Raw genomic sequence first — 26,462 nt, 5'->3', positions numbered from 1 at the left:
AAGATCAGTAGTTCGAATCTTGGCATCCTATATGGTCCCCCGAGCCTGCCAGGAACGATTTCTGGGCATGGAGCCAGGAGTATCCCCTGAGCGCTGTCAGATACGACCCCCCCACAGCCTCCCCCAAAACATAAACATATAGTTAGAATATAACATCACCCAGGTTGACTTAGAAATTATAAGGATTAGAAGCTATAATAAACAAGGTTTCCATTTCTAAGAATCAACAAAGCCAGTAGAAAATGTACATAAGAAATTATACTGGAAAAACAAAGTTAATCTTGAATTTAAAAAAGGAGCAAAAATGAAAAGAGAAGTAAAGGTTTATATTTAAAAAAAAAAAGGAGTAAAAAGTGTCACAAGATGTAGCAAAAACTTAAACTACCAGGAAGTTGTTTTTAGAAATTTTTTTTCTGAGTATTTTAGTTTTCTAGAATAAAACCCATTCTCTTTAGATAGTTTTTCTTATAAAATTTACCTTAGAGATAATAGGCATGTTTCTGAATGGAGACCATTATTTGCCGTTAACTAAAACTGAGAAAAGAACTCTGGTTATAGTCTCATTATGTACTATGTATATTTACTGTATCATCTCAACAAAGTCTTCAGGGACTTCTGAGGTATACCTGTCTCTAGTTCTCATGCTTGGTTTGACATTTTTTTTTTACCTTTTTCATTGTTGCAAAACATATCCCTTTTAATAGGAGTTATTGTAATCTTTCAGAAAGGGAAAAACAGTAATATATCCCATCTAAGTTGGAATATTAGTTCTGCTAGTTTCTGGGCATTAAAATCATATACTCATTAATTTAAAAATAAGATTCATTATTAAGTCACAAATTATTTATTATACATATTTATGTTAATTTATATTTGTCTTCAAGAGGTACAATGGAAGGCACAAACATTTCAGTATATATCTAAGGTATGGAGGATAAAGTGGGGTTAGCAGAGAGATATAGCTTATTATACATAGGCTTTTAATTTTCTCAATTTCTCATGCTTTCATTCATCAAATTAAAATATGAGATTGGTCACAATGACCTCTTAATGACTTTTCATAATGACCTCATTACTTCCTAGAGGTCTGATCTCCATATATACATCATATTTGAGACTAAATTTCAAAGTCTGAATGGATTATAGATGAGAGGGGAAGATATACAAACCTATATTCTGTTCCATAGTCTAAGTTTTCTGGATTTTCTGTGGAATTATGTTGAATGTAAAACAGGGGTCTCAAACTCAATTTACCTGGCGGCTGCAGGAGGCAAAATCGGGGTGAGTCAGGGCCGCATAAGGGATTTCACTTACCGAATATTCGCAATAAAAAATTGCATTAGTAAGAAAAAAAATCACAAAAAAATCGCATTAAACACTTGCATACCCCGAACAACTGCTCGGGGTATGCGAATGTTTAATGCTATTTTATTTTATTTTATTTTATTTTTTTGGCTTTTGGGCCACACCCGGTAACGCTCAGGGGTTACTCCTGGCTATGTGCTCAGAAGTTGCTCCTGGCTTGGGGGACCATATGGGACACCAGGGGATCGAACCGCGGTCCGTCCAAGGCTAGCACAGGCAAGGCAGGCACCTTACCTTTAGCGCCACCACCCAGCCCCGCGATTTTATTCTTACTAATGGGATTTTCATTGCAATTATTTGGTAAGCGAATAATCGCGAATACTGCGATATTTGAAGGCTGGCCATGGGCCACAAAATGTTGTATGGACGGCCGCAAACGGCCTGCAGGTTACTCCTGATCAAACGGCCTGCAGGTTACCCCTGATGTAAAAGAAGAAAATGACTTGACGGGGGAGTATAGTGATGGATAGGGGACATGGTTTGAAAGCTTTTCACTCTAAAATGACCTGTAGGATGCAGATAAGTTAAGTAATTTGAAAAAGGATAATCAAATGAAGAAAGGGATGTAGGAAAGTATCTTTTTGTTTTGTTTTGTTTTTTGAGCCACACCCATTTGATGCTCAGGGGTTACTCCTGGCTAAGAGCTCAGAAATTGCCCCTGGCTTGGGGGATTATACAGGAGGCTGGGGAATGGAACCGCGGTCCTTCCTTGGCTAGCGCTAGGCAGACACTTTACCTTTAGTGCCACCTCACCGGCCCGTAGGAAACTATCTTAAAGATGAGTGCTTATCAATATGGAGATTCCTCCAAAAACTGGAAATCAAGCTCCCATACGACCCAGCTATACCACTCCTAGGAATATACCCTAGGAACACAAAAATACAATACAAAAATCCCTTCCTTACACCTATAATCATTGCAGCACTATTTACCATAGCAAGACTCTGGAAACAGCCAAGATACCCTTCAACAGATGAATGGCTAAAGAAACTGTGGTTCATATACACAATGGAATATTATGCAGATGTCAGGAGAGATGACGTCATGAAATTTTCCTATACATAGATGTACATGGAATCTATTATGCTGAGTGAAATAAGTCAGAGAGAGAGAAAGATGCAGAATGGTCTCACTCATCTATGGGTTTTAAGAAAAATGAAAGACATTCTTGCAATAATAACTTTCAGACATGAAAGAGAAAAGAGCTGTAAGTTACAGCTCACCTCATGAAGCTCACCACAAATAGGAATGAGTTTAGTTAGAGAAATAACTACGTTTTGAACTATCCTAATAATGAGAATGTATGAGGGAAATAGAAAGCCTGTCTAAAGTACAGGCGGGGGTTGGGTGGGGAGGAGGGAGATTTGGGACATTGGTGATGGAAATGTTGCACTGGTGATGGATGGTGTTCTTTACATGACTGAAACCCAAACATAATCATGTATGTAATAAAGTTGTTTAAATAAAAAAATTTAAAAAAAAGATGAGTGCGTATGAGAGAGAAGAAGATCCAAATAAATGCTGTTTGGAGAATGCAGAATATAAATTAAGAGAGAATGCTGACAAAGAATGACAAAATGAAGACAATAATGGGAGCTTGAGAGAAGTGCATTAGTATTAGTATTCAAATAAAGCATTACCTTTAAGGCCATTATTCTTAAGAAAGAAGTTAGGACATAGCATATGAGACTTAGAGGTTTGGGTACTTGAGAAAGGAAAAGATTACTCACTCAGAAATACAAACTCAGTTGTATTTAGTAGAAATGAACTTTAATGAGGTAATTTAGGATTGTGGTAATTAGTAAAAAGCTATGGTATAAGCAAATTGTGGACAGTCAGGTTTTAAAAAATATTAGTGGGGATGAAAAAGGATTATGAAGATGAATGGGAAGTCAGTTCACTGATGAAATCAAGAAATGAATGTTAAAAGATAAAAGTTTTATTAAGAATTTTGCTAATTGGGTACAGAGGTATAAAATGACGTGGGTTCAATTCCTGGCACTTTATATGGTCCGCAGAGTACTGCCTACAGTGGACTCTGAGTGCAGAAAAAGGATAAGCTTAGCACCACCGAGTGTAGAATCCAAAATAAAAATAAATAAAATGATTTTATTTTTCAGTTTATTGATATTATGTAAAAAATTAATTTATTACATATGACACACTTAAACTTGTGAAAAATTGAAAAAGGTAATTTATGAGATATACTATTTTTGCATTGTTTTATCCTTCTAAATTTGTTTTCGAAGAGTAGAGCTAGCCAATTTGAGGGGTAAAGAGAAAAAGAGGCAGACTGGTATCAAAATAGATTTGAGTTGAAATGAGATTTCCATCTAACAAGGGAAAGATATTAATGGACCTGATTTAGACTGTTTGAGTGTTTTTTTCTGAGGATGGATTTATTTTATATATACAAATAATTTTACTCCTCAGGGTTCTTAGTCACTATTTGGTTAAATAAAACGGCAATTTACTAAAGGACATTGAGGTACTTGTGATATTCTTAAATCTAATCATTACAATTAATAATAATAATGGTTATAATAGGAAAAAAGAAAAAAGTAAAAATGTTTCTGAGATAAAAATATAAAATGGTTGGGGCCGGAAAGATAGCACAGTAGTAGGACATTTTCTTTGCATACAGCCAATTCAGGATGGATGGTGTTTCAAATCCCGGAATCCCTTATGGTCCCCTGTGCCTACCAGGAGCAATTTCTGTGTGCAGAGTCAGGAGTAACCCCTGATCGCTGCCAGGCGTGTCCCAAAACAAAAACAAAAATAAAAATGGATTCTATAATTAATATTGTTGCTAAATGCAACCAGAAAACTTACTGAAGAAGGGGCCAGAGAGCTAGCACAGCTAATAGGGCATTTTCCTGGCATGCAGCTGCCCCAAGACAAATGGGGGTTCAAATCTCAAAGTATTCTCTGAATACCCTTTGAATCTCTGCAGTATCTGTAGTGATCTCCGCCTTTTCATTTCTAATACATGTTATCAAGTTTCTCTCTCTTTTGCTTTGTGAGTTTTGCCAATGGTCTATCAATCTTGTTTATTTTTTTAAAGAACCAACTTCTGCTTTCGTTGATCTTTCGGATTGTTTTTTGGGTTTCCATTTCATTGATTTCTGCTCTCAGCTTTGTTATTTCCTTCTGTCTCCCTATTTTTAGTTTCTTTTGTTGATCGTTTTCTAATTCTATAAGCTGCGTCATTAAGCTATTCATGTATGCTCTTTTTCCTTACTGATGTGTGCTTGCAAAGCTATACATTTTCCTCTCAGTACTGCTTTTGCTGTATCCCATAGGTTCTGATATTTTGTGTTTTCATTGTCATTTTGTCCAGGAAATTTTTGATTTCTTCTTTGATTTCATCTCAGACCCATTGGTTGTTCAGTCGTAGACTGTTTAATTTCCAGGTGTTAAATTTTTTCTTCTGTGTCCCTTTGTAGTTCACATCTAACTTCAGAGCCTTGTGGTCAGCAAAGGTAGACTGAAAAATTTCTATCTTCTTGTTTTTATGGAGGTATGTTTTATGCGCCAGCATGTGGTCTATCCTGGAGAATGACCCGTGTACATTGGAAAAGAATGTGTATCCAGGTTTCTGAGGATGGAGTGTCCTATACATATCTACTAGGCTTCTTTCTTCCATTTTACTTTTCAGGTCTAATATATTTTTGTTGGGTTTCCATTTGGTTGACCTATCAAGTGTTGACAAGCCTGTGTTGAGGTCTCCCACAATTATTGTGTTATTATTGATATCCTTTTTCAGAGTTGTCAACAATTGTATTAAATACTTTGCTGGTCCCTCATTGGGTGCATATATGTTTAGGAGAGTGATTTCTTCCTGCTGTACATATCCCTTGATTAGTACATAATATCCATCTTTGTCCCTTACAACTTTTCTGAGTATAAAGTTTGTGTCATCTGATATTAGTATGGCCACCCCCTCTTTTTTAGGGTGTTGTTTGCTTTAATGATTGTCCTCCAGCCTTTGATTTTGAGTCTATGTTTATTATGACTATTCAGGTGTATTTCTTGTAGGCAGCAGAAGGTTGGCTTCAGTTTTTTGATCCATTTCGCCATTCTGTGCCTTTTAATGGGTGCATTTAGTCCATTGACATTGAGAGAAATAATTGTCATGGGATTTATTGCCATTTTTTTGTAGAAGTTTGATGTGTTTTTTGTTCTGTCTTATCTTTAGAATAGATCTTTCAGTTTTTCTTTTAAGGCTGGTTTTGAGTCTGTAAAGTTTTTAAGCTGTTATTTATCTGTGAAGCCATGTATACTTCCTTCAAACCTGAAAGTGAGTTTTTCTGGGTGCAGTATTCTTGGTGAAGCATTTATTTCATTGAGTTTTGTCTCTATATCCCACCACTGCCTTTTGGCCTTGAGTGTTTCTGGTGACAGGTCTGCTTAAATTTCAAGGATGCTCCCTGGAATGTAATTTCCCTTTTGATCTTGCTGCTTGCAGTATTCTATATCTGTGGGGTTCATTATTGTGACTAGGATGTGTCTTGGGGTGTTTCTCCTGGGGTCTTTTTTAGCTGGTACTCTTCGGGCATGCAGGATTTGGTCACATGTTTTCTTTAGCTCTGGTAGTTTCTCTATGATGATGTTCTTGAATGTTGATTCTTCCTGGAGATTTTCTTCTTGGGTCTCTGGGACTCCAATGATTCTAAAGTTGTTTCTGTTGAACTTATCAAAGACTTCTATTTTCATCTGCTCATATTCTTTGAGTAATTTTTCATTGTGTGATCATTTGATTTAAGGCTTTTTCCCAATCTCTTCTGCTGTAAAGTTGTTATGCATCACATCTTCCAGTGCATGAATTCTATCCTCAGCTGCTTTTAACTTGTTGGAAAGCTCTTCAATTCATCCACTGAGTTTTTCAGACCTGTTATTTGACCTGATATTTCAGTTTGGAGTTTTCTGATTTCTATCTTCATATTCTCTTGATTTTTATTAGTGTTCTGATCTATACTTTCTTTGAGTACTGTGAGCATCCTCCATATTTCTTCTCTAAACTCCATTTCTGAAAGACTGCTTAGGTGGTTGGCCATTGTTGGGTCATCAGAGTTTTCATCTTCATTCTCTATGGCTGATGTTGGTCTGCATAGTTTCCCCATTGTCACACTTTTGCTGTGGGTTTTTCTATGTGTTGTGGTGGTATTCATTGGCTAGGAGGAGTGTGCAGCCGCAAAGCGAAGCAGAGCGCCCTCGCTCCTCTGCTTCGACTTCTTATAGGTGGGCTTAAGGGGGCCAGCAGAGTCAACTTTATACACAACTCCGGCTGGAAAAGACTCACCTCAGCCAAGGCAAGCCATCGGGGATGAATGCCAGAGAAGATCAAAGTTCCCAGGTTGACACAAGCTGGGGGAATCCCCAAAATGTTTGCCGAGCTTAAGGGGCCCAGCAGTCTGTCTTATCCACAACTCCAGCCCAGAAAGACACACCTCAGCTGAGGCACACTCTTAGGGGATTAATGCTGGAGAAGATCAAAGTTCCCAGGTGGAAGCAAGCTGGTGGAAACCCCAAAAATGTCTTCGAGCCTAAGCGGCCCAGCTGTCAGCTTTATCAGCAACTCCAGCCCAGAAAGACTCACCTCAGCCAAGGCAAGCCATTAGGGGATGAATGCCAGAGAAGATCAAAGTTCCCAAGTTGAAGCAAGCCGGGGGAAGCCCCAAAATGTCTGCTGAGCTTAGGGGGCCCAGCAGAGTCTGTCTTATCCACAACTCTGGCCCAGAAAGACACCGCACTCTAGTTTTTAACACTATGAATAGATTTCCTAAATAGCAACAGCATTCATCATAATGAAATATATCTTTCACATTATAATATATATATATATATATATATATATATATATATATATATATATATATATATATATATATTGTGTGTGTGGTTTTTGGGCCACACCCAGTGACGTTCAGGGGTTACCACTGGCTATGTGCTCAGAAATTGCTCCTGGCTTGGGGGACCATATGGGATGATGGGGATCGAACTGAGGTCAGTCCTGGATTAGTCACAAGTGAAAGGCAAATGCCCTACCACTGCGCTATCACTTGGCTCCCATATTACACATTTTATATATACATATTTAATAGCTTATATATTTTAATCCTTTGTGAAAAAATTTTATTGAAGTGTACTATAAAAGAAGGGCAATGATTAAATGTTATTATTTTATAAATATCTGAGCATTTATGTGATATTGATATTGATTTTGAAATAGGATTGGGGAGATTGCCCAGAGTAGTGGAGCACATTCCTTGAATGAATTCAGCCCCACTATATTTCTCTCTCATATTTCGTCCCTTGTATTACAAGGTGTGACCCTAGTGGTCCCCAGAACTATTCAAAAGCATAAAACTACCAGTATTGAACATAAACAATCAACCTATGGAGAGCAGTAAGGTATACAAAGAATGGACCCAGGACCCTGAGCACTGGTGATGCCTAAAGAAGAAAAAATCTTTTAAGAGCAGAGAAATAATCAAAAGTGCTCAATATTGAGTGCAATTGAGTTTAATGTTTTCTATTATAGTCATGATGGTATCTAGCAGCTAGCTTTAAAAATTACAAAACACAAATATCTTTCATCTATTATGGCTCTATTATGTTATTCAATTATCAGATTTAGTTTTGTCATAAAGTAAGAGTATAACACTTGACAGTTTCTGAGGGCATAGGCAACTTGGATATTTTTTGAAACCAAATTATTCACTCCTATGTGATCCCATTTTTCCCATTGTGGGCCAGTTGGTGAGATATTTCTTCCAGATCAGCTTCTAAGAGATTCCTTATGCAGCATTCATTCTCAGAATGCCAGATACACTATCAAGTGACTTTTGAGTCAGGAAATCTAGAAGTAGTCAATGAGCTTTTGGGCTATATCCTTCCTCAGTGCTACTTTGTTTTGCGTAATAAGTTAGGAAAGGGTTCCTTACATGTTTTTTCATTCACAAACCCTTTGACCTGAGAATATAATACAAATAAACACTACTAGAACCACCTCAGATTCAGTATAGGTTTGAATCTGAGTTATTTTTTGGTTGTTTTATGCATTCAGACACTGCACTTTTGCCAAAGTTTTGATGACCACCATGTTCCATGATGGGTGACCATGAGTTTAATAAGCTAGGATTTAGGGTAGCTTTACATAAAATTAAATACTTCTTTCAGTAATCTGAAATCTAAATATTCCCAAGGGAGTAAGAATTTTTTATGGGGCTGGAGAGATAGCATGGACGTAAGGCATTTGCCTTGCATGCAGAAGGTCAGTGGTTTGAATCCCAGCATCCCATATAGTCCCCTGATCCTGCCAGGAGCAATTTCTGAGCATAGAACCAGGAGTAAACCCTGAGTGCTGCTGGGTGTGACCCAAAAGCCAAAAATAAAAAGGAACTTTTTATTATCCATTATATGATAAGAGAAACTGAACCACCAACAGTTACCTAATTTATGTTATATAAATTATTTTTATTGGTTTAACAATAAACAATCATGTTAAATAAAACAAAACTGGAGTGATTCTCTGTGTTATGTTCTACCATATACATCTTGAAGACATCTAGATGTTTTCTTTGGTGTCGTATTTCTAAACATCATGCATAAAATTAATGTGGTTTTATAGATGAATTCTGAAATTTTAGATAGTTAACAATTTGGGGTATATATTGAGAAAATTTTTAAGAGAAATTTAATTAGTGACTTTTGGGAAAGTGCAGAAAAGCAGTAGGAAGCCAGAATGCTTGTTAGTAGATATTCTTTGGTGTTTTCAGATCAAATCTAAAAAAGAGTAGGTCTTTATTTTATTTTTTATTCTTTTTCTTTTGAGTTTATACACATAGTACATGTTAGTTAATCCAGTTAAAACAAGATGAAAAGAAAAGAATTACTTTAGCTTTTATATATTTGGGTGTGACCAGTTTGACAAAAACATTTGAACTGAACGATTGTTCAGCCAGTTAGTTGTGGCTGAGATTCACCCAAAGGCAAAGGCTGGATGATAGGTACTATTCATCTAATTTTTCTTGCCTTTTGGCACTAGCAGATCTCTGCTGTTCCTTCTTATCACAGAGAATGACAACAAGACTATAACAAAAAAGAAACCTTGAAGATCCTCTAACCCAAACCTTTAATTTTTCATATTTCTAGGACTCTATCCTTAAATTTAATTTCTCAGAACTCTGATATATATATAAGCCAAGAAAAAGTAAAGCATCAAATAAATGAATCAAGTAAAACATCAAATAAATAAAGCATCAAGTAAATATCAAAAAGGAGAGACAGGAAGTGTCCAAATGTTTTTTTTTTTTAATATTTAAGTCCACTGAAGCTCAAGAACCCTGAGTTTTTGTTGTTGTTGTTGTTGTTATGAAGCCCAACTTGAAAACCATTGCCTATTTCACATTCCATCCCTTTGAAGGTTATATGAGGGGATGTGTTTCCCTATTTAACATACCAGGCCTGGAACAAAGTTGATCTAAGAAAGAGGTGTGAGATGATAGAACGTTATTGTGACCCAAGAGCACAGATGGAGAAAGTGATTTGAGCTAGAGAAAATGAGAGATAATTTGTGTTTTATGTAATTATTTTTGTGTTGCTGCTGTAACAGAACTTTCTAATTCACTACATAATTAGTAGAGTCCAAGAAACATTCTCTAATGCTGGAGGGATTGTACAGGGGTTAAAGCACTTACCTTGTACATATCTAAACCTCACCCTGATTCTGTTCTCTGAGCACTGATTGATTGTCAGGTATAATGCCTGTTCAGCAGATCAGAGTAAACTCTGAACACAGCTGGCTGTGGCAAGGAGGGAAAAAAAAGAGTCCTGTGTATTAAAAAAGCATGAAAAACTTGATAGAAAAGGACCAGTGTATTTACAACCAGGCCCTGAACTTAAATTATATAAACACCAAATTAAGTGCATCTTTAAGCCACCCCAATGAAGAAAATACAGTTGAAGGAATTGTAGTTCAAAAACAGTCTAGCTCTATCATAGCCTCACTGTGTCAATCCTAGAGCTCATAATTTAGCCCATATCTGTCTCTCTGCAAATTTCACCTATTCTAACTCAAGGAACTATAAAATTAAAACATGGGTAGGGAGAGAGCTCAAACAGGATGATGCCTTGTATGTGTGAGGTCCTCAATTTAAACTCTGGAGCCCTATAATCCCTGAAAATCTTGGACGATGCTAGTGGCCTTCAGCACAGTTGGACAAAGCAGCAGCCATCATAGAGTCAAAACCCCAAATCATTGGCCCACACCGGTGGAGCTTAATATCACGGAGGGTAGTCACCTAGCCCCTGAACATTGACCAAAGGCTTTCCACAATTTTTTTTAATGGAAAAAAAAAAACAAAAACAAGATGAATGATAGTGGCCTTGTCCTCAAGTTTCATAAAAACCTCTGGAGAAGATTAATGTTACACTAACAAAATAGCAAGATTAGCATTGACAATATGTAACAAAAGACCAAGATAATTTGAAGAAAGATTATGTTTCAATAAGGGACCAGGAAACACCGTGGGGAGGAGATGAGGGCTGGGCAGACATTTGAAAGGCAGTAAAGCCTAGATGAGAGATGTTTATCCTCACTACTCAAGGAAACTGAAGCTTACGGAGCTGAGAGGTTTGTACAAGGTTTCATAGCTGTGAGTGGTGACATCAGAAATTCAAGAAAAGTTTATGAGGAGGCAGAGACTAAAAGGGAAATTGTAGACTATACAAGTAGGCAATAGTATAAAGGGTATGGCACTTTCCTTGAATGTGACCTGGCTGAGGTCAATATCCTAGACCTCTCATTGTCCCCTGACCATTGTTAATAGTGATCCCTGGGCAGAAACCCAGAAATCAACCCTAGGCACTACATGGTGTGTTCTATAAACAAACAAAATATGTAATCAGAGAAATCAGAACTTTCTATGTGGAAAATGAAAGAACAGAAATAAATGAGAGCTAGAATCCATAATAACTTTTACTCTTCCCCGAGTAGGCCCCAGAACACAGCTGGGTGTGGCTCCAAAACAAAAATAGACTAAAGAAAATAAAATAGTGCGTTTACTATACCTAACATTTTCTTTTAGTCAAACCTATTTTTATTCTTGAAGATCTAGTTCACATTAACAAGCTCTCTCTAGAAAATACCTGTTTAGTTAATTAAAAAAAAAAGATACGTTCATAATAAATGTCAGATACTAAATTTTCTTGTGGAGACTGACTTCTGTTTATTTTCTAGTGCTCACTAGCTTTTAGGTTCTCAATGCTTAGAAATTTGAGTAGTTGAGATGTTCTTGTTTGTCTATAGATGATAATTTATAGGACAGTTTGTTTATATTTACTGTTTGTATAATGTGTGCCTTTGTTCATCTACAGCTTGTGACTGCTTAAGAATTTTATTTTCCCTACTTCCTTTCTTCCAGTTTTATCTGAAGAAATGTTGAGTGTAAAAATAAAAAAATCCAAAGAATGTCAGTGGGGCTGAAGCGACAGCACAGTGGTAGGGCATTTACCTTGTACAGGGCCATCCCAGGATGGAGGATGATTCTATTCCCAGTATCTCACATGGCTGCTGAGCCATCTAGGAGTGATCTCTGAGCACAGAGCCAGGAGTAACCCCTGAGTGCTGCCAGATGTGATCCTTTCCCCAAAAACAAACAAACAAAAACAAAAACAACAATCTCACTGATGAAATTTTACTCCATAACTTTAGTGATAGAGTCATTATATTTCATTTTCTTTCTATTTACTAGCCAACTCTTTTTAATATTTATTTCAAGTAGATATTCATTCATAGTTCATTTAATTCTTTGGCAATCAATACCAGTGGAACAATAATACTAATACTAATAATTTTATTTACTGTTCTTGCCTCATATTTTTAAGTTTATAAACCAGAAAGAATCACAGTAACTGTCTATATTTGAACCATTCCTGATTAATGTTTCCTAATCTCACCCCAAAAACTTATACCTTTATATTTCTCCATCAAATAGTTAACATATGTCACCAATATGTCATCATTGCACTCTTTCCCCCTCCAATAATATCACCATTGTTGAAATAAAAAGAAACTCATAAGTGCTGGGAGCCATGTCACCTCTTTAAAAAATGGCATAAGATATGCTATAATAACATGCATTGGAATATAGTAGGTTTATTTCCTAATATTGAGCAGATATCTCTGTATCCCACTTCATATGAAATCTGAAGCTAAAGGTTATCAAACGGGCTATTAGCCTGCTGCAAATTTTTATTCATGATTAACTTAAAAATATTGGGCACTTATATCTGAATATGCCTGTGCCTACGGTTTATTTCCAAGCTCTGTGATCATTCAAGGTAGAGCATGAGAGACCATATACAGTGTTTAATTTTGCCTTCTTTCTTTTGTACTGAAACGTAGGGCTTCAGAAATTCAAGTTTATTGTCTCTATATCTTTTGACCCATTCATAAGCTCTTTCCTCGTGCTATCTCCTTTCTAATATTTTTTATTTGTTTGTTTATTTTTTGTTTTTTAGGCTTTATATTTTTTTTGGTAGTTGTTTTTTGGGGAAACACCCAGTGGCATGTTACTCTTGACTCTGTGCTCAGAAACTATTTCTGGCAGGCTTGGGAACCATATGAATGCCAGGGATGGAACCCTGGTCAGCTGTGTGCAAGGCAAACATTCTGCCCACTGTGCTGTCGTTCCAGCCCCTGACTTTATTCTTATAAAATTTAAACTCCTTTTTTTTTTTTTTTTTGGTTTTGGGGTCACACCCAGAAGCACTCAGGGGCTACTCCTGGCTCTACACTCAGAAATCGCTCTCGGCAGGTTTGGTGGACCATATGGAATGTTGGGATTCGAACCACTGTCCTTCTGCATGCAAAGCAAATTCCCTACTGCTTTGCTTTGCTATCTCTCCGACACTATTCACGCTCTTTTTATGAAAATATAGCAAAAATAGTTTTTCTATTTCATCGTTTATTCTTCAAATATCTGAAATGTACTTTTTGCCTTCACTCATTTATGGAATGTGTTAATAACAAGGATATAAATTAACTCCTTAGATATTTTTATAGCGTTTTTCTAGATTTTTTTGACCCTTCAATATCATTGAAACTTTTTAAGAAGTATTTTTCCCCTCCTAAAATACTATAAACTTCTTATTCTGTTAATTCTCAGGTTCTGTCAATAGTATTCCTCCAACCATTGAATCTGCTTTAATGAGATCCTTGTAAACCACTCTTAAGGATTAATTTTCACTTGATGGTTATAATTTATGCATCTAAACTTCTGATCTATTTCATTCACTCCTCAGAGCTTAAAATGTATACAACTGTTTCTCTTATTAAATATCTCATAGGTACTTCAAATACAACCTACCAATATTTAACTCATGTCTTTTTCTCCTAGACAGTTCTTCCAATAATATTGGTATTTATTGATATCATAAGTGAATCGCCACTTTATCAAAAAAAATGAGAAATATGAAATAATCCTTGAATCTCTTTATCTATTTGAAACACAAAAACTATCTGATTAAATTTTTTCTAACTGAAAATTCCTAACTGAATTTATTTCCATCTTGCTATCTACATTTCTTTTATATTCCCATTGTCTCATATAGGTCAGAATATTTGATTTTGTCATATACCTTATTTCCATCTTGCTATCTACACGTCTTTTATATTCCCATTGTCTCATATAGGTCAGAATATTTGATTTTGTCATATAGTAGTGTGCTGTAATTCTTCCTCCATAAAATCTAAATTTATCAGGTATATTGTAAAATGTTTTAATTTTTTTTCTGGTTTTACTGGTTTCTGGTTTCTTTTTTTTTTTTTCTGGTTTTACTTTCACCTATTGAGGCAAAATCATGTGATAATGAATTGGATACTGGAGAACTTTTCCTCATAATGGTGTTGGAGAGGTGGGTTAGAAAAAGAGGTGCTGGTATCTTTGAAGGAGCAAAGTGGGTGCATTAGTGATGGGTGTGATGTTGGAATTATGTGCATGAGAAACAATGTGGGCTGAGAGATTAGAGTTTCTCTAAGAAATAATGGGGAAATATTTTTGTGTTTTTAATCTATATAATTCAGTGTTTGATTGTGAGGGTCTAGGGGATAAGTTTATTAAAAAAGAGACGATACGATAATAGATGTGATTGTCTAGTTTTATGTTAAATGGATTCATGACATTATTTTTTAAAGACACACTAGTTCAGTTGTGTAACTTTTAAAATGCTTTCTAGAGACTTCAAATATTTTTAAAATCAATTTACTGTTTTCTTGATCAAATATCTTTGAATTTGAATATTACATAGAATAAAATTAGAAACAATAACTCTAGTTTTTTTTTTTTTTTAAGGTTTGTAGAAACTCCAGCTCATTTCTCTTGGAAAGAAAGTTATTACCGATCCACTATGTCCCAGAGCACACAGACAAGTGAATTCCTCAGTCCAGAGGTTTTTCAGCATATCTGGGATTTCCTAGAACAGTAAGTCTGAAAAAAAAAGTTTTGTAATAAGTAGGAAATTATGGATGCTGAAATATTATTTACTGTAAACTCTTTCTAGAAATGGTAAAATTTAGTGAATTTTTATTGAGAAATTAGATTCTCTCCAATTGTAATCAGAGTTTAAAATTCAGAGAAGATTCTTTTCATTTTGAACACCAAGATATGATGATGATGATGATGATGATGATGATGATGAGAAGGAGGAGCAGGAGGAGGATGCATAAATTTTGAGGAACAAAAGAAATATCTGCCCATTCCAAAATAAATTCTCCTTTGGATTCTTTGCCATTTCTATGACTTAATGACTCATATCTGCAATGTAAACACTGCCAGAAAAGGCAAAAACACTAAATTTTGTTGGACATTCATACCTGATTAGGAAAAGGATGATCTTTATCTTTTTTAAATCTCTGGTTTTGACAAGGGAGTAAATTAGGAGGAAAGGAAAGTAATCTCAAAGTATTTAGAGTAGCAGAGATCCTAAGGAATAGTGTGTAAATTATTCTTTCCCTGGTACATCCAACCTGATACATTTGTTTGATGTAATTATGATATAGTTATGTTTCATAATTATGTAATGAAGTAGGAATCGTGATTCCTAGTTTACAAATAGGGCTTGTATTTTAACTGCCTGAGATTACACATGAGGTAATTGGTTGAGTCAAGAATCAACTATAGGAGTCGCCCCGTGTGACTCCTAAAAAAAAAAAAAAAAAGAAGAATCAGCTATAGAGGCCAGAAAGATAGTACAGCGGTAGGGCATTTGCCTTGCGTGTAGCTATTTCAGGATGTACCTGGGTTTGGTCCTGGCGTCCCATAAGGTCCCCCAAGCAAGGAGCAATTTCTGAGCACATAGCCAGGAGTAATCCCTGAGCATCACAGGGTGTGGCCAACATAAAAAAAAATCAACTACAGGGCCCGGAGAGATAGCACAGCGGTGTTTGCCTTGCAAGCAGCCGATCCAGGACCAAAGGTGGTTGGTTCGAATCCCGGTGTCTCATATGGTCCCCCGTGCCTGCCAGGAGCTATTTCTGAGCAGACAGCCAGGAGTAAGCCCTGAGCACCGCCGGGTGTGGCCCAAAAACAAAAACAAAAACAAAAACAAAAAATCAACTACAGAAGCCAGAAAGATACCATAGTACAGCAAGAAGGCCACAGGCCTATGCATGTGATTGGCCTATAGGTTTTATCTCCAACCTGCTCCCATGCTACTCTCAGCAACACTAGGAGTGAGTCCTGAGTGCAGAGCTAGAAGTAACCCCAGAGCATTGCTGGGTGTAGCCTCTTCCTCAAAAATAAAAAAGTCAAACCTTAGATTTTTGATGTCAATGAAAGGAAGAATCATTCAATTTTAATGAAATAGAGCTCTTATTATTACCAACTACCGATACCAGTTTTTATCTCTTTCTTTCAATAACGGCTGTGTTTTTCCTTTGTGGTAGGCCCATCTGTTCAGTTCAGCCCATTGACTTGAACTTTGTGGATGAACCCTCTGAAAATGGTACAACAAACAAGATTGAGATTAGCATGGACTGTATCCGCATGCAGAATTCGGACCTGAGTGATCCCATGTGGGTGAGTGGCATGGGCTTCCCCTATAATCTGTGTGCATTGTTATAAACATCTTTATTAAATGTCTTTTTCGAGGCATGTGACAAAACATGTGACTCGAATGTGCAAATTCATTGGAGAACATAAATGTGGATAGCATCGTTTAGGAATTTATGGATTCTCGGTCTCTCTCAACTCTCCATAGTGCTTGTCTCTATTGTCATGGAGAAAGAAGTTATTTCTCTGTTTTCAGAATTAAGTAGATTTTAGATATTAGCCCTCAAAACTGTGTCCAAATTGCCTAGAAACTAAACCTGAGAATAATCAGTCAATTGGGCCACCAGTTAATGCTAGAGTCTAATGATTTATTGTTTAGGATATAATTCTTTCATTGCCAGTGATAATCTGGGTTATATGATGGTGTCTAGAGAACTTCTAAACTACAGCTCTAGCTACTCTGGTGCCCAGGTGGTGCTCAAACATGTATTAAAGAGCATAGGTAGCCATAAATCCCAATGCCTGTGTTATTTCTCGAATGTTACTTAGTAAATTTAAAACCTTAAAGTTTATTATTACTAAGGTAGCATTCTACAATAGAGTTAATATTTTGTTTTTATTTTTGTATTTGTTTATGTTTTTGGAGTCTCCTGGTAGTGCTCTGGGGTAACCCTGGCTCTATGCTTAGACGTTACTCCTAGCTGTTCTTAGATTACATATATGTTCTCATGATGGAATCAGTTCTGACATGTGCAAATCAAACACTTTTACTCCAGTACTGTCTCTCTGAGTCTAGTGTTATTGTTTTATCTGAATTGCTGCTTATGTCTTTCCTGTTCCAAAGGATGTATCTTTCCAAGGTTTTATAGTTCATTTTAAGCAGTGGGATAGCCAGATTCCAGATTGGAATTTTATCAAAGTACTTTTATTATGGAACTCAGCTCTCTTATGGACTAATGGAATGATAATTTCTACTAGAGGGTAAAATAAATTCTATGTGAAGATATATTTAATATATGATAATATAAGAGAAAAGTGGATAACTACCTAAAATAGACTTTTTAAATCACTGATTCCTTTGTGACATTCAGTCTGTTTTTCATCAATAAAATAATTCAGTTCTCTGTGGTGCATATCTCCTAGGCAAGATAAAAGTGAAATGTAACAATATTATACTTTTTAAAATTTGTTTTCGTATTGATAACTATTTGTTATTCATAGTGTTAGATTAATTTAATCAGTGATCCTCAAACTTTTTAAACAGGGGCCAGTTCACTGTCCCTCAGAACATTGAAGGGCTGGACTATAGTAAAAAAAAAAACTATGAACAAATTTCTATGCACACTGCATATATCTTATTTTGAAGTGAAGAAACAAAACTGGAACAAATACCATATGTATTTGTGGCCCACCAGCCATAGTTTGAGGACCACTGAATTTAATCATTGTTTGTTTGGAGGTTACACCTTGCTGTGTTCAGATCTTACTTACTCCTGCCTCTATGTTAAGTAATCACTCTTGGTGAGTGAAACATTGTGTACCAAAGATTAAGACACATGCCCTGCCCACTTTATAATATCTTTATCCCCAAGTGTGTTAGAATTTTTTAAGAAACACAAGGATGGTTTACTGATTGCAAATAAACTCATAAAATAAACCACATCAATAAAAGAAAGTATAAAAAATTTGCTCATCTATATATACATCTATAAGCATATGTATATCTAAATATTTGATGATATCAAAAACTCAACCAAATGAAAAAAATTGAACAGACTTTAATATGATAGACAATATATGACAAACTCATAGCCAATATCATATTTAAATATGAAAAACTGAAAAATATTTTTAAGATCAGGAATTTAACACTATTATGTGACATAATTTTGAAAGTTTTAGCTAAAGCAAGTAGGCAAAACAAAGAGAATAAATGTTAACCAAAGTTAAAATAAAGTAATATTAGCATTGTTGGTTTATAAGATTAGAAAATATATTGATAGAGCCAGAAGATAGTAGGGCATATACCTTGCACATGAATCAAACTTGGATAGACCAGGGTTTTTTATTGTAAGAATTTATTCAAGAGACAAAATTGATTAACATATTGAGGTAAACTAACATAACATAATATATTAACATAACATAACATATAATTAATATAATATAATATAATAATAAATGTAAGTCAAAGAACATTTCAGATTAAAACACAATTTTGTTTTGATCATAATGGCTTACATATCTTTCACAGTAGTATTTTAGGTACATATTAACATTGAATCAGGGGAATACCCATCACCAAATATATCCTTTACCCATTCCTGTTTCCTTTCTGCAACCCATCTACCCCACCATCATCCCCTGCTAAAGTAGGTGGTCCCCTCTTTGTCTAGCTTACTATTAGTGATCATATATCTGTTTGGTCCTGGTACCCTCCCTTGTTTCCCCCTCTATTTAAGAGGCAGAGCTAGATAAATCGAGTTATGTGTTTTTGTTTGAAGGAAAGAAAAGCAATAGTTTGGGGTACAAAATAAGAAAAAAAAAAGTCAAATACGCTGAAAATGGGCGGAGTCCTTCTAGAGCCTTCAAACTCAGTTTGAGAGAGGGTGTGAAAAAGGTAATTGAAACACCACAACAATACAGAAAGAAATATCAAATTAAATATCCAGTGAACACTACAGCAATAAAGACAAGCACCACACAATAGTCTCAGTTCTGAAATCAAATCATGCTGGAGTGCAAAAAGAAAAAGAAAGATAAGATAAAATAAAATAAAATAATATTGGAGACATCAACTTCAATCTCTACACCAAAATAAAGACGTCAAAAAAATCAATCAATTGATAAATAAATATGTGGGGAAATGATTGTTTTGTGTTTTTTTTTTCTTTTCTTTTTCCCCCTGCATAGGCACAGTAACTATTGGGGATATTGTAGAGGGAATTTCCTTGGCATAGGAGATACAGGGTTTCTCCACCCCTGAATTATACTGTCATGGGATTAACTATAGACTCCTTGCATGATCATTTACTCTCTCCTTGGTACTTTCATGGTGTATGGAAGACTTCTACTTCGCCTTGGATGGTAAAATCAGACCTCTATATCTAGAGATCTTGGTGACTGTGCAGCTCAAGGAATGGAGCTTATGATGAAGTCTTTCTTTGTGGTTCTAGCAGTTCTGCTTCTTCAGTGTCATTTTAATCAATCTTCTGTAGTTGGTGGTCTTGGTCATTATGTTGCTCCTAGGATGGAGCTTGGAATAAGGTCTTTCATTATATTTCTGGAAGACCTGTTCAATTGAGGTTGTTTCAGACAGACCTCTGGAATTGGAGATCTTGTTTGTTGAACAGATCGTAGACCAAAAGCTAGGCTAGAGCTTTTTGTTGCTTTTGTTGTTGTTGTTTTTGGTCCCTGGATGCATACTGGGATGGACCAAGTTTGATCCCTGGCATCCCATATGGTCTCCCAAGTCTGCCAGGAGAGATTTCTGAATGCAGAGCCAGGAGTAATCTCTGAATACAACTGGGTGTGGCCTCAAAACTAAATATATATGGAAAGTCCTGAAGACACTACTAAAATGTTTTTAAATAATAACAGTACAATAAAGTTCATGACTAACAATATATTTTCATTGAATTTTACATTCAAAATATACAGAGTAGAAATAATTTAATGATTTTATATTTAATATTGTATAAAAACAAAAATAGTATCACCTTAGAAGGTAGTTAATCTTTAAATTTTTTATTTTATAAAATAAGAATATTTACACCTCAAATTTTTAGAATATTAAAGTAGTAGATATGTTTCTGATATTATCAAATCTAGAAGGCTAAAGTATTGGAATGTGTTCCTATTATCATCAAATATAGTAAAAGAAAAATATATTTTCAAAAAATGTGTAATTCAAACAATAAGAAAATTTGGGATTTCAAGTGTATAACTCATTCTTCTTCTGAGCATTCCTAAATTTTAATTTCAAAGAAAAGTGTCACTTATTTGTCTTTAGAAATGATACACAAAAATGTTAAAGACAAATGATAATCCTCTTAAGCATTATTGTTTTCTAAATTATAATAAGCTAAAAAGCATGAAGCAATGCATGCTTAGCTGGAAAAAAACACTTAATAATGAGCAGAATTACATCTCTGTATTTTGTTGTCTTCTTTCCCCTTAGTCATCATACCCAGTCTAACGTTATTGCAGTCAATAGCTTTTTCATATGTTCTACTAGGTTTTTCATAGTTCCTTCAGCTATCTGTGAAAACACCAAAACAGTTCTCAAAGGAATGAAGTTTTAAAGTTCAGATTGAAAATCTGGGTAGTTTCAAGCAGAAATTAGGGGCAACAATGGAAATAAAACATAATTAATGAAGTCTTCAAGAAGCTCAGGGCTCAAATACCCTGCCTGCAAGTTTAAAGCCATTTCCAGTATTCCAGAAGCCATGCCCAGTATCACTTGTATGGGCCAATATGATCCTAGAGTTTTTGCTGCCCAGATTTTGGCACCATAGCAAAGTAGGAGACTTGCAGCATATAAACACTGCAAATAAAATACATAAGTTTTGGTGGTCATCATAACTAAAGGTGTGAAAGTGCTATGGTCTGGATTTGAATCCCTCCCATGAATGCTGCAATGTTCTCAAGCACCATATCTAATTGAGTACAACACTCATTAAATGTATACAAGCACCATGACCAAATTTGTGACCACACCCCACCAAATCCTTATCTATAACTAAAATGAGTAAATGAAAAGAACAAATTATTAGAAATAGGGTATGCAAATGAAAACATTTCAAATATTTGGGTGCCACACCAGCGATATTCAGGAGCAATGCCTAAATTTGGCATTCAGGAATTACTCCTGAAGGTACTTGGGTTACCATATGAAATACCTGCAATCAAATCTGTGTTGGCAAAGTGCAGGGCAAGTGCCTTATCTGCTCTGCTATCTCTTCAGTCCATATATTTTTTTTTAATTTTTAAACTGAATCATAAATTGCAAAGTTACCTAGTTATTGTATGATTGAGTTTCTGGTGTACAATGTGCCAGTACCAATTTATTCACTAGTTTCCACTTTTCTCTACAGATGTCCTCAATCCCCAAACACTTCCAGCTGCCCACTTCAACCAATCCTTCTGTCAGCCTCTGTGGCAGGCATTTTTTCCCCTTCTTTTCGTTTTTAGTGCTGTGGTTTGCAATACTATTGCTATCATGATATATATGATATCATGCATATCACTTTACCTCCTTTCATCACTTTGTCCTCAGTCATCCTCCAGGGTGACCCCACTTCCTTGTACCATTGTCAGAGTGTTCCATTCTCTCACCACCCCTTCCTACTCCACCCTCCTGTGGAAATACCTATGGACAATTGATATAACCCAGCAATTTGAGAGAGATCATTCTGTGTCCTGACCTTTTTAAAGACAGATATCAACAACTATAATATTGTTTAGTAAGTAGTGTGACCAAAATATATACCTCAGTTGATACAGAGGGAGGTCTTCTAATTCAGATTAGTGGGGAATAATGATGCAACATGTTTCCCAGGCAGAAGTATGACAAATTCAGTGTTGAGAATTGATTCGGTGTTGAGGACTTGACTACTAAAAATAAAAATACTATGCTTTCATGGAAAACTTTACAATAAAAAATATAAGAAGCAAAATTTCACAGTAACAATAAGCATGTGACATAGTACAATTGCTAGGGTATTGGTTTTGCATGCAGCTGACCTGGGTTAGATCTCTGGCACCCCACTTAGAATCACCAAAAATACTTCATGAGTGCAGAACCAGGAGTAAACCTGATCATCACTACATATAACAGAAAATCACTCTCCCAAAATAGAATACCTAAGTATCTAAAAAATAGGATCTGTGAATGAATATGTTTAATTCTATTCAAATTTTGTAAACTTTTCTTACTTATTTTTGGGTTTTGGTTCTTGGGCCACACCCAGTGGTGGCAGTGCTCAGGGGTTACTCCTGAGCATGTGCTCAGAAATCGCTCCTTGCTTGGGGACCATATGGGATGCCGGAGGACTGATCATCAGTTTATCCTAGGCTAGGTTAGACACCTTACTGCTTGCACCACAGCTCTGGCCCCTAATTATAAAAATGTTGTAATATAATAAATAATTAATAAAAATTTATACTTATATAAGTTTTATACATAAATAATAAAAATATAATAAACTAATAATAAATCATGTTTTTTTTCAGTTTAGTCATTTACATATCTTTGAAAAATGTATTTTTAGAATTAATCCATTTTAAAAATTGGATCCTTTCCCCTGTTTTTGTTGTACTATATAGAGTTCTTCAAATTATTTTTATATGATGTGTAAGACTATGAGTTCTGAATATCTTATATATAGTAAGGTGATTTTTTTCTTTTATTAGGCCTTTAATTTTTATTCAATATTTAATTGCTTTATTATTTATTGTTTAACATTTTTTATATTTCTAAAGATAAATAAGTGATGCTTTTCTTTGAAATTAAAATTTAGTAATGCTCAAAAAAAGAGTTATTTAAAAAAAAGTTATTTAAAACTGTTTTCAACTTGAAATCTCCAAATTTCCTTATTGTTTGAATCACACATTTTTTGAAACTACATATCTCTTTGACTATATTTGACGATAGTAGGAACACATTCTAATACTTTAGCCTTCTAGATTTGATAAATTCAAAAACATATTGCTACTTCAATATTCTAAAATTTTGAAGGATAAATATTCTTTTTTATAAATTAAAAATTTTAAAGGAGATTAAATAACTTCTAAGGTCATATTATAGTAAGCATCTATGTAAGTATTATATCTACAGACTGAAGACAATGTCTTCTTTTCTCATTTGTCTGCAAAGGTATTTTGTTAGAAAGCAATGGGAGGCCATTTTTCTTCTTTCATTTTCTTCCAAGAACTGTAGAGTACTGTGATGGGGAGATCTCTACTCTGCACATAGTAGAGGATTTTCACAATTTTCCTTTTTTTGGAAAGGCATGGGGCACTATTGGTAGTCAAAAATAATAAAAAACAGTTATAGAATCACTACTCTTAGCATCTTTGAGGTTGAAACTATTTGATACATCAAAATTCCTTGTTACTACAAGGGATCAAGAATAAGAACTAAGATAATAAAATTTGCAAGGGAAGGAGGATTTATATTCAGGGAAAACAACAACAGAAATGGAATCAAGGAGAATGTGGTTTTCCACTTGAAGATATCTAATAGATCATAGGTCAGTTGGAAATAATTTTATTGAAAAAATTTATATAAAGAGTAGATGAAGGGGCCGGAACTGTGGTGCTAGAGGTAAGGCATCTGCCTTGCAAGCACTAGCCTAGGACAGACCGCCTTTCAGTCCCCTCGTGTCCCATATGGTCTCTCAAGCCAGGAGCGATTTCTGAGAGCGTAGTCAGGAGTAACTCCTGAGCATCAACGGTGTGGCACAAAAAACAAAACACAAACAAAAAGAGTACATGAACTTAATTAAACAAATTGGTTTTGTATTCCTCTCAGTCAACTTTAATTTTGGTAATGAATCTCATTAGATACATGCTAGTGCTTTCCTTGTATTAGTTTAAGTTTTTCACTTCTAATATGATCAAGTATGATGTACTTTATAGATAATTTATAGATAAATTTATAGATATAGATAATTTATAGTACTCAGTGTCAGGAATGAGTTTGTATGGGATTCTATAAAACCAGAATTTCTTTTATTTCTGAATCTTCTAAACTGATAAAAAAAATGTAGCTATTATAAGATTCTTTTCTTTATGATTTGAGATTGTTTTTCCCTCTCTTACATGTAGGTCATAATTAAATAATTTTAAAACTTTGCACATAAATTACATTCCCTTTCAACATATTAAAAATATTTTGGGCCTTAGCCAAGCATTCTCTCATTGTGCAGGAATATAAATTTGTGGACATGAAATAACATGTCAGATTATTAAGAATATAAATCTTGAAATTTCTGTCACATTTTGATTTTTTGGATCCAACTTTTATTTAGCAGTCAAAAAAATGCAATCATATTTTGTTCTGGTAGTTAACAAAGAAAAATTTGAATTTCAGAGGATATGAATGTCTACATCAGAATATTGAGGTCACTGAAAAATGAACTACCTTGAATTAACAAATAAAATTTAATGGGTTTCTTAAATAGTTTTATAATTTATTTATGTATTTATTTATTTATTTATTTATTTATTTATTTATTTATTTTTGGTTTGGGGGCCACACCTAGTGATGCTCAGGGGTTACTCCTGGCAATGCACTCAAAAATTGTTCCTGTCTTGGGGGACCTATGGGATGTTGGGGATCTAACGAGGTCCGTCCTGGGTCAGTCTCGAGCAAGGCAAAAGCCCTATAGCCACACTATCGCTCTGGCCCCTTCTCTTTCACTTTTATTATTTTTTTTGAGATGGGGTTGTTAGGTCATATTTGGGTTTTCTGGAATCACTCCTGTGGTAGGCAGAGAATTATGTATGGTGCCTGACTCAAGCACCTTACTCATTGTACTCTCTTCTGCTCTGTCCTTAATTTTTTTTAAGTTTTCCCCATCTTATTCTACAAAAGAAATGTATATTTTTATGGTATTAATTTTAGTATAAGTCTCCTTGAGAGCTGGTACAAAACAATGTTGTTTAGAGTAGAATAACTATGTTTCTACATTTGAAAGTGTACTTCACAAGGCCATTTTAAGGGACCAGAGAGATAGAACAGTTGGTAGGGAACGTGTCATGCACATGGCTAATCTGGGTTCAGTCCAGGCACCCCATATGGTTCCCTGAGTACAGAGCCAGGAGTAAGATAGGCGTACCCTCCAAGCAAAACAACAAACAACAATTATTTTTTAAATTTTAGAAAGTTGTCTTCTTATAAACAGAATGGCCAAATTTTAGGCTCCCTTTTCTCTACATAAAATAATTATAGAAATTTGTAAGTACAAAAAACCAAACTTCTCCCCCGCAAAAAAAGTACCCACAATATATCAAGGGCCTGAGCCTGATAGCACAATGGTAGGGCAATTACCTTACGCACAGCAGATCCTGGATGGACCTTTGTTTGATTCCCAGTGTCCCATATAGTCTCACAAGTCAGTAGTGATTTCTGAGCACAGAGACAGGAGTAAACCCTGAGCAACACCAGTTGTAGCCAAAAAAATTTGTAAGCTAACAAATTTATTTTTATTTGATTTTAAAAAAATTTTTACTGAAATTATTGCTTTATACTAGCAGTATAGCTACAGATATCCCTCTACCATTATCCCTATGTCCTTACTCCTAGCCCTTTAATTATTATCTTTCTCAGTTCTCAGTTCTGTTTATCATATTTAAGAATGTATTTCCATTTTAAAAAACTGATTCTGCTTTTATAATAATAAAAATTCTTGTGAATAGAAGAAATAAGTTAGTCAACTCTCTTGTCAGCAAAGATTAAAATAATTGAAAATATCCAGTACTAGTGAATTTTTAGGAAATAGTCAATCTTTTTCCTTATAATCTAATATAAATTTCAATATGTTTTGGAGTTAAATATGTCCATTACGTCTTACATAATTTTAAAGTATCTTTGGCTCATACATACAACTTCTAGAAATTAACCCAAACATATCCATACAAATAAATGCATATTGACATGGACACATTCAGAGTCAAAAGTATTAAAATATTATATATAACAAGAAGAGAAAAGTCTGTGTACCATAATCAATAAAACTACTGTTTATGGGGCTGGAAAGGTGATGCTAGAGGTAAGGTGTCTGCCTTGCAAGTGCTAGCCTAGGCGTTCCATATGCTCCCATCAAGCCAGGGGTGATTTCTGAGTGCATAGCCAGGAATAACCCCTGAGAGTCAAATGGGTGTGGCCCCAAATCAAACAACAACAACAACAACAACAAAAAAAAAACCTACTGCTTAGGGGATGAAGAGATAGTACAGTAGAAAGCATTATTTTTTTGGGGGGGAGGAGTAAAACCCAGTGATGCTCAGAGGTTACTCCTGGCTCTGCACTTAGAA

At 35.1% G+C, this 26,462-nt stretch overlaps 1 protein-coding gene across 4 annotated transcripts in view; it reads left to right on the top strand.

The window, feature by feature from the left end:
- The window catches only part of TP63 (tumor protein p63), a 269,583-nt gene that overhangs the window by 94,844 nt on the left and 148,277 nt on the right, over positions 1–26,462 (top strand). For all 4 annotated transcript variants that reach the window (XM_049775965.1, XM_049775964.1, XM_049775966.1 and 1 more), the window contains exons 2-3: positions 14,724–14,852; positions 16,316–16,448. In XM_049775965.1, coding sequence (XP_049631922.1) covers positions 14,724–14,852; positions 16,316–16,448 — 262 coding nt within the window. The remainder of the gene's footprint in view (positions 1–14,723; positions 14,853–16,315; positions 16,449–26,462) is intronic.

The sequence above is a fragment of the Suncus etruscus genome, chromosome 6, assembly GCF_024139225.1.
Source record: "Suncus etruscus isolate mSunEtr1 chromosome 6, mSunEtr1.pri.cur, whole genome shotgun sequence".
NCBI lineage: Eukaryota > Metazoa > Chordata > Mammalia > Eulipotyphla > Soricidae > Suncus > Suncus etruscus.
This window is presented reverse-complemented; position numbering and strand designations above follow the sequence as displayed.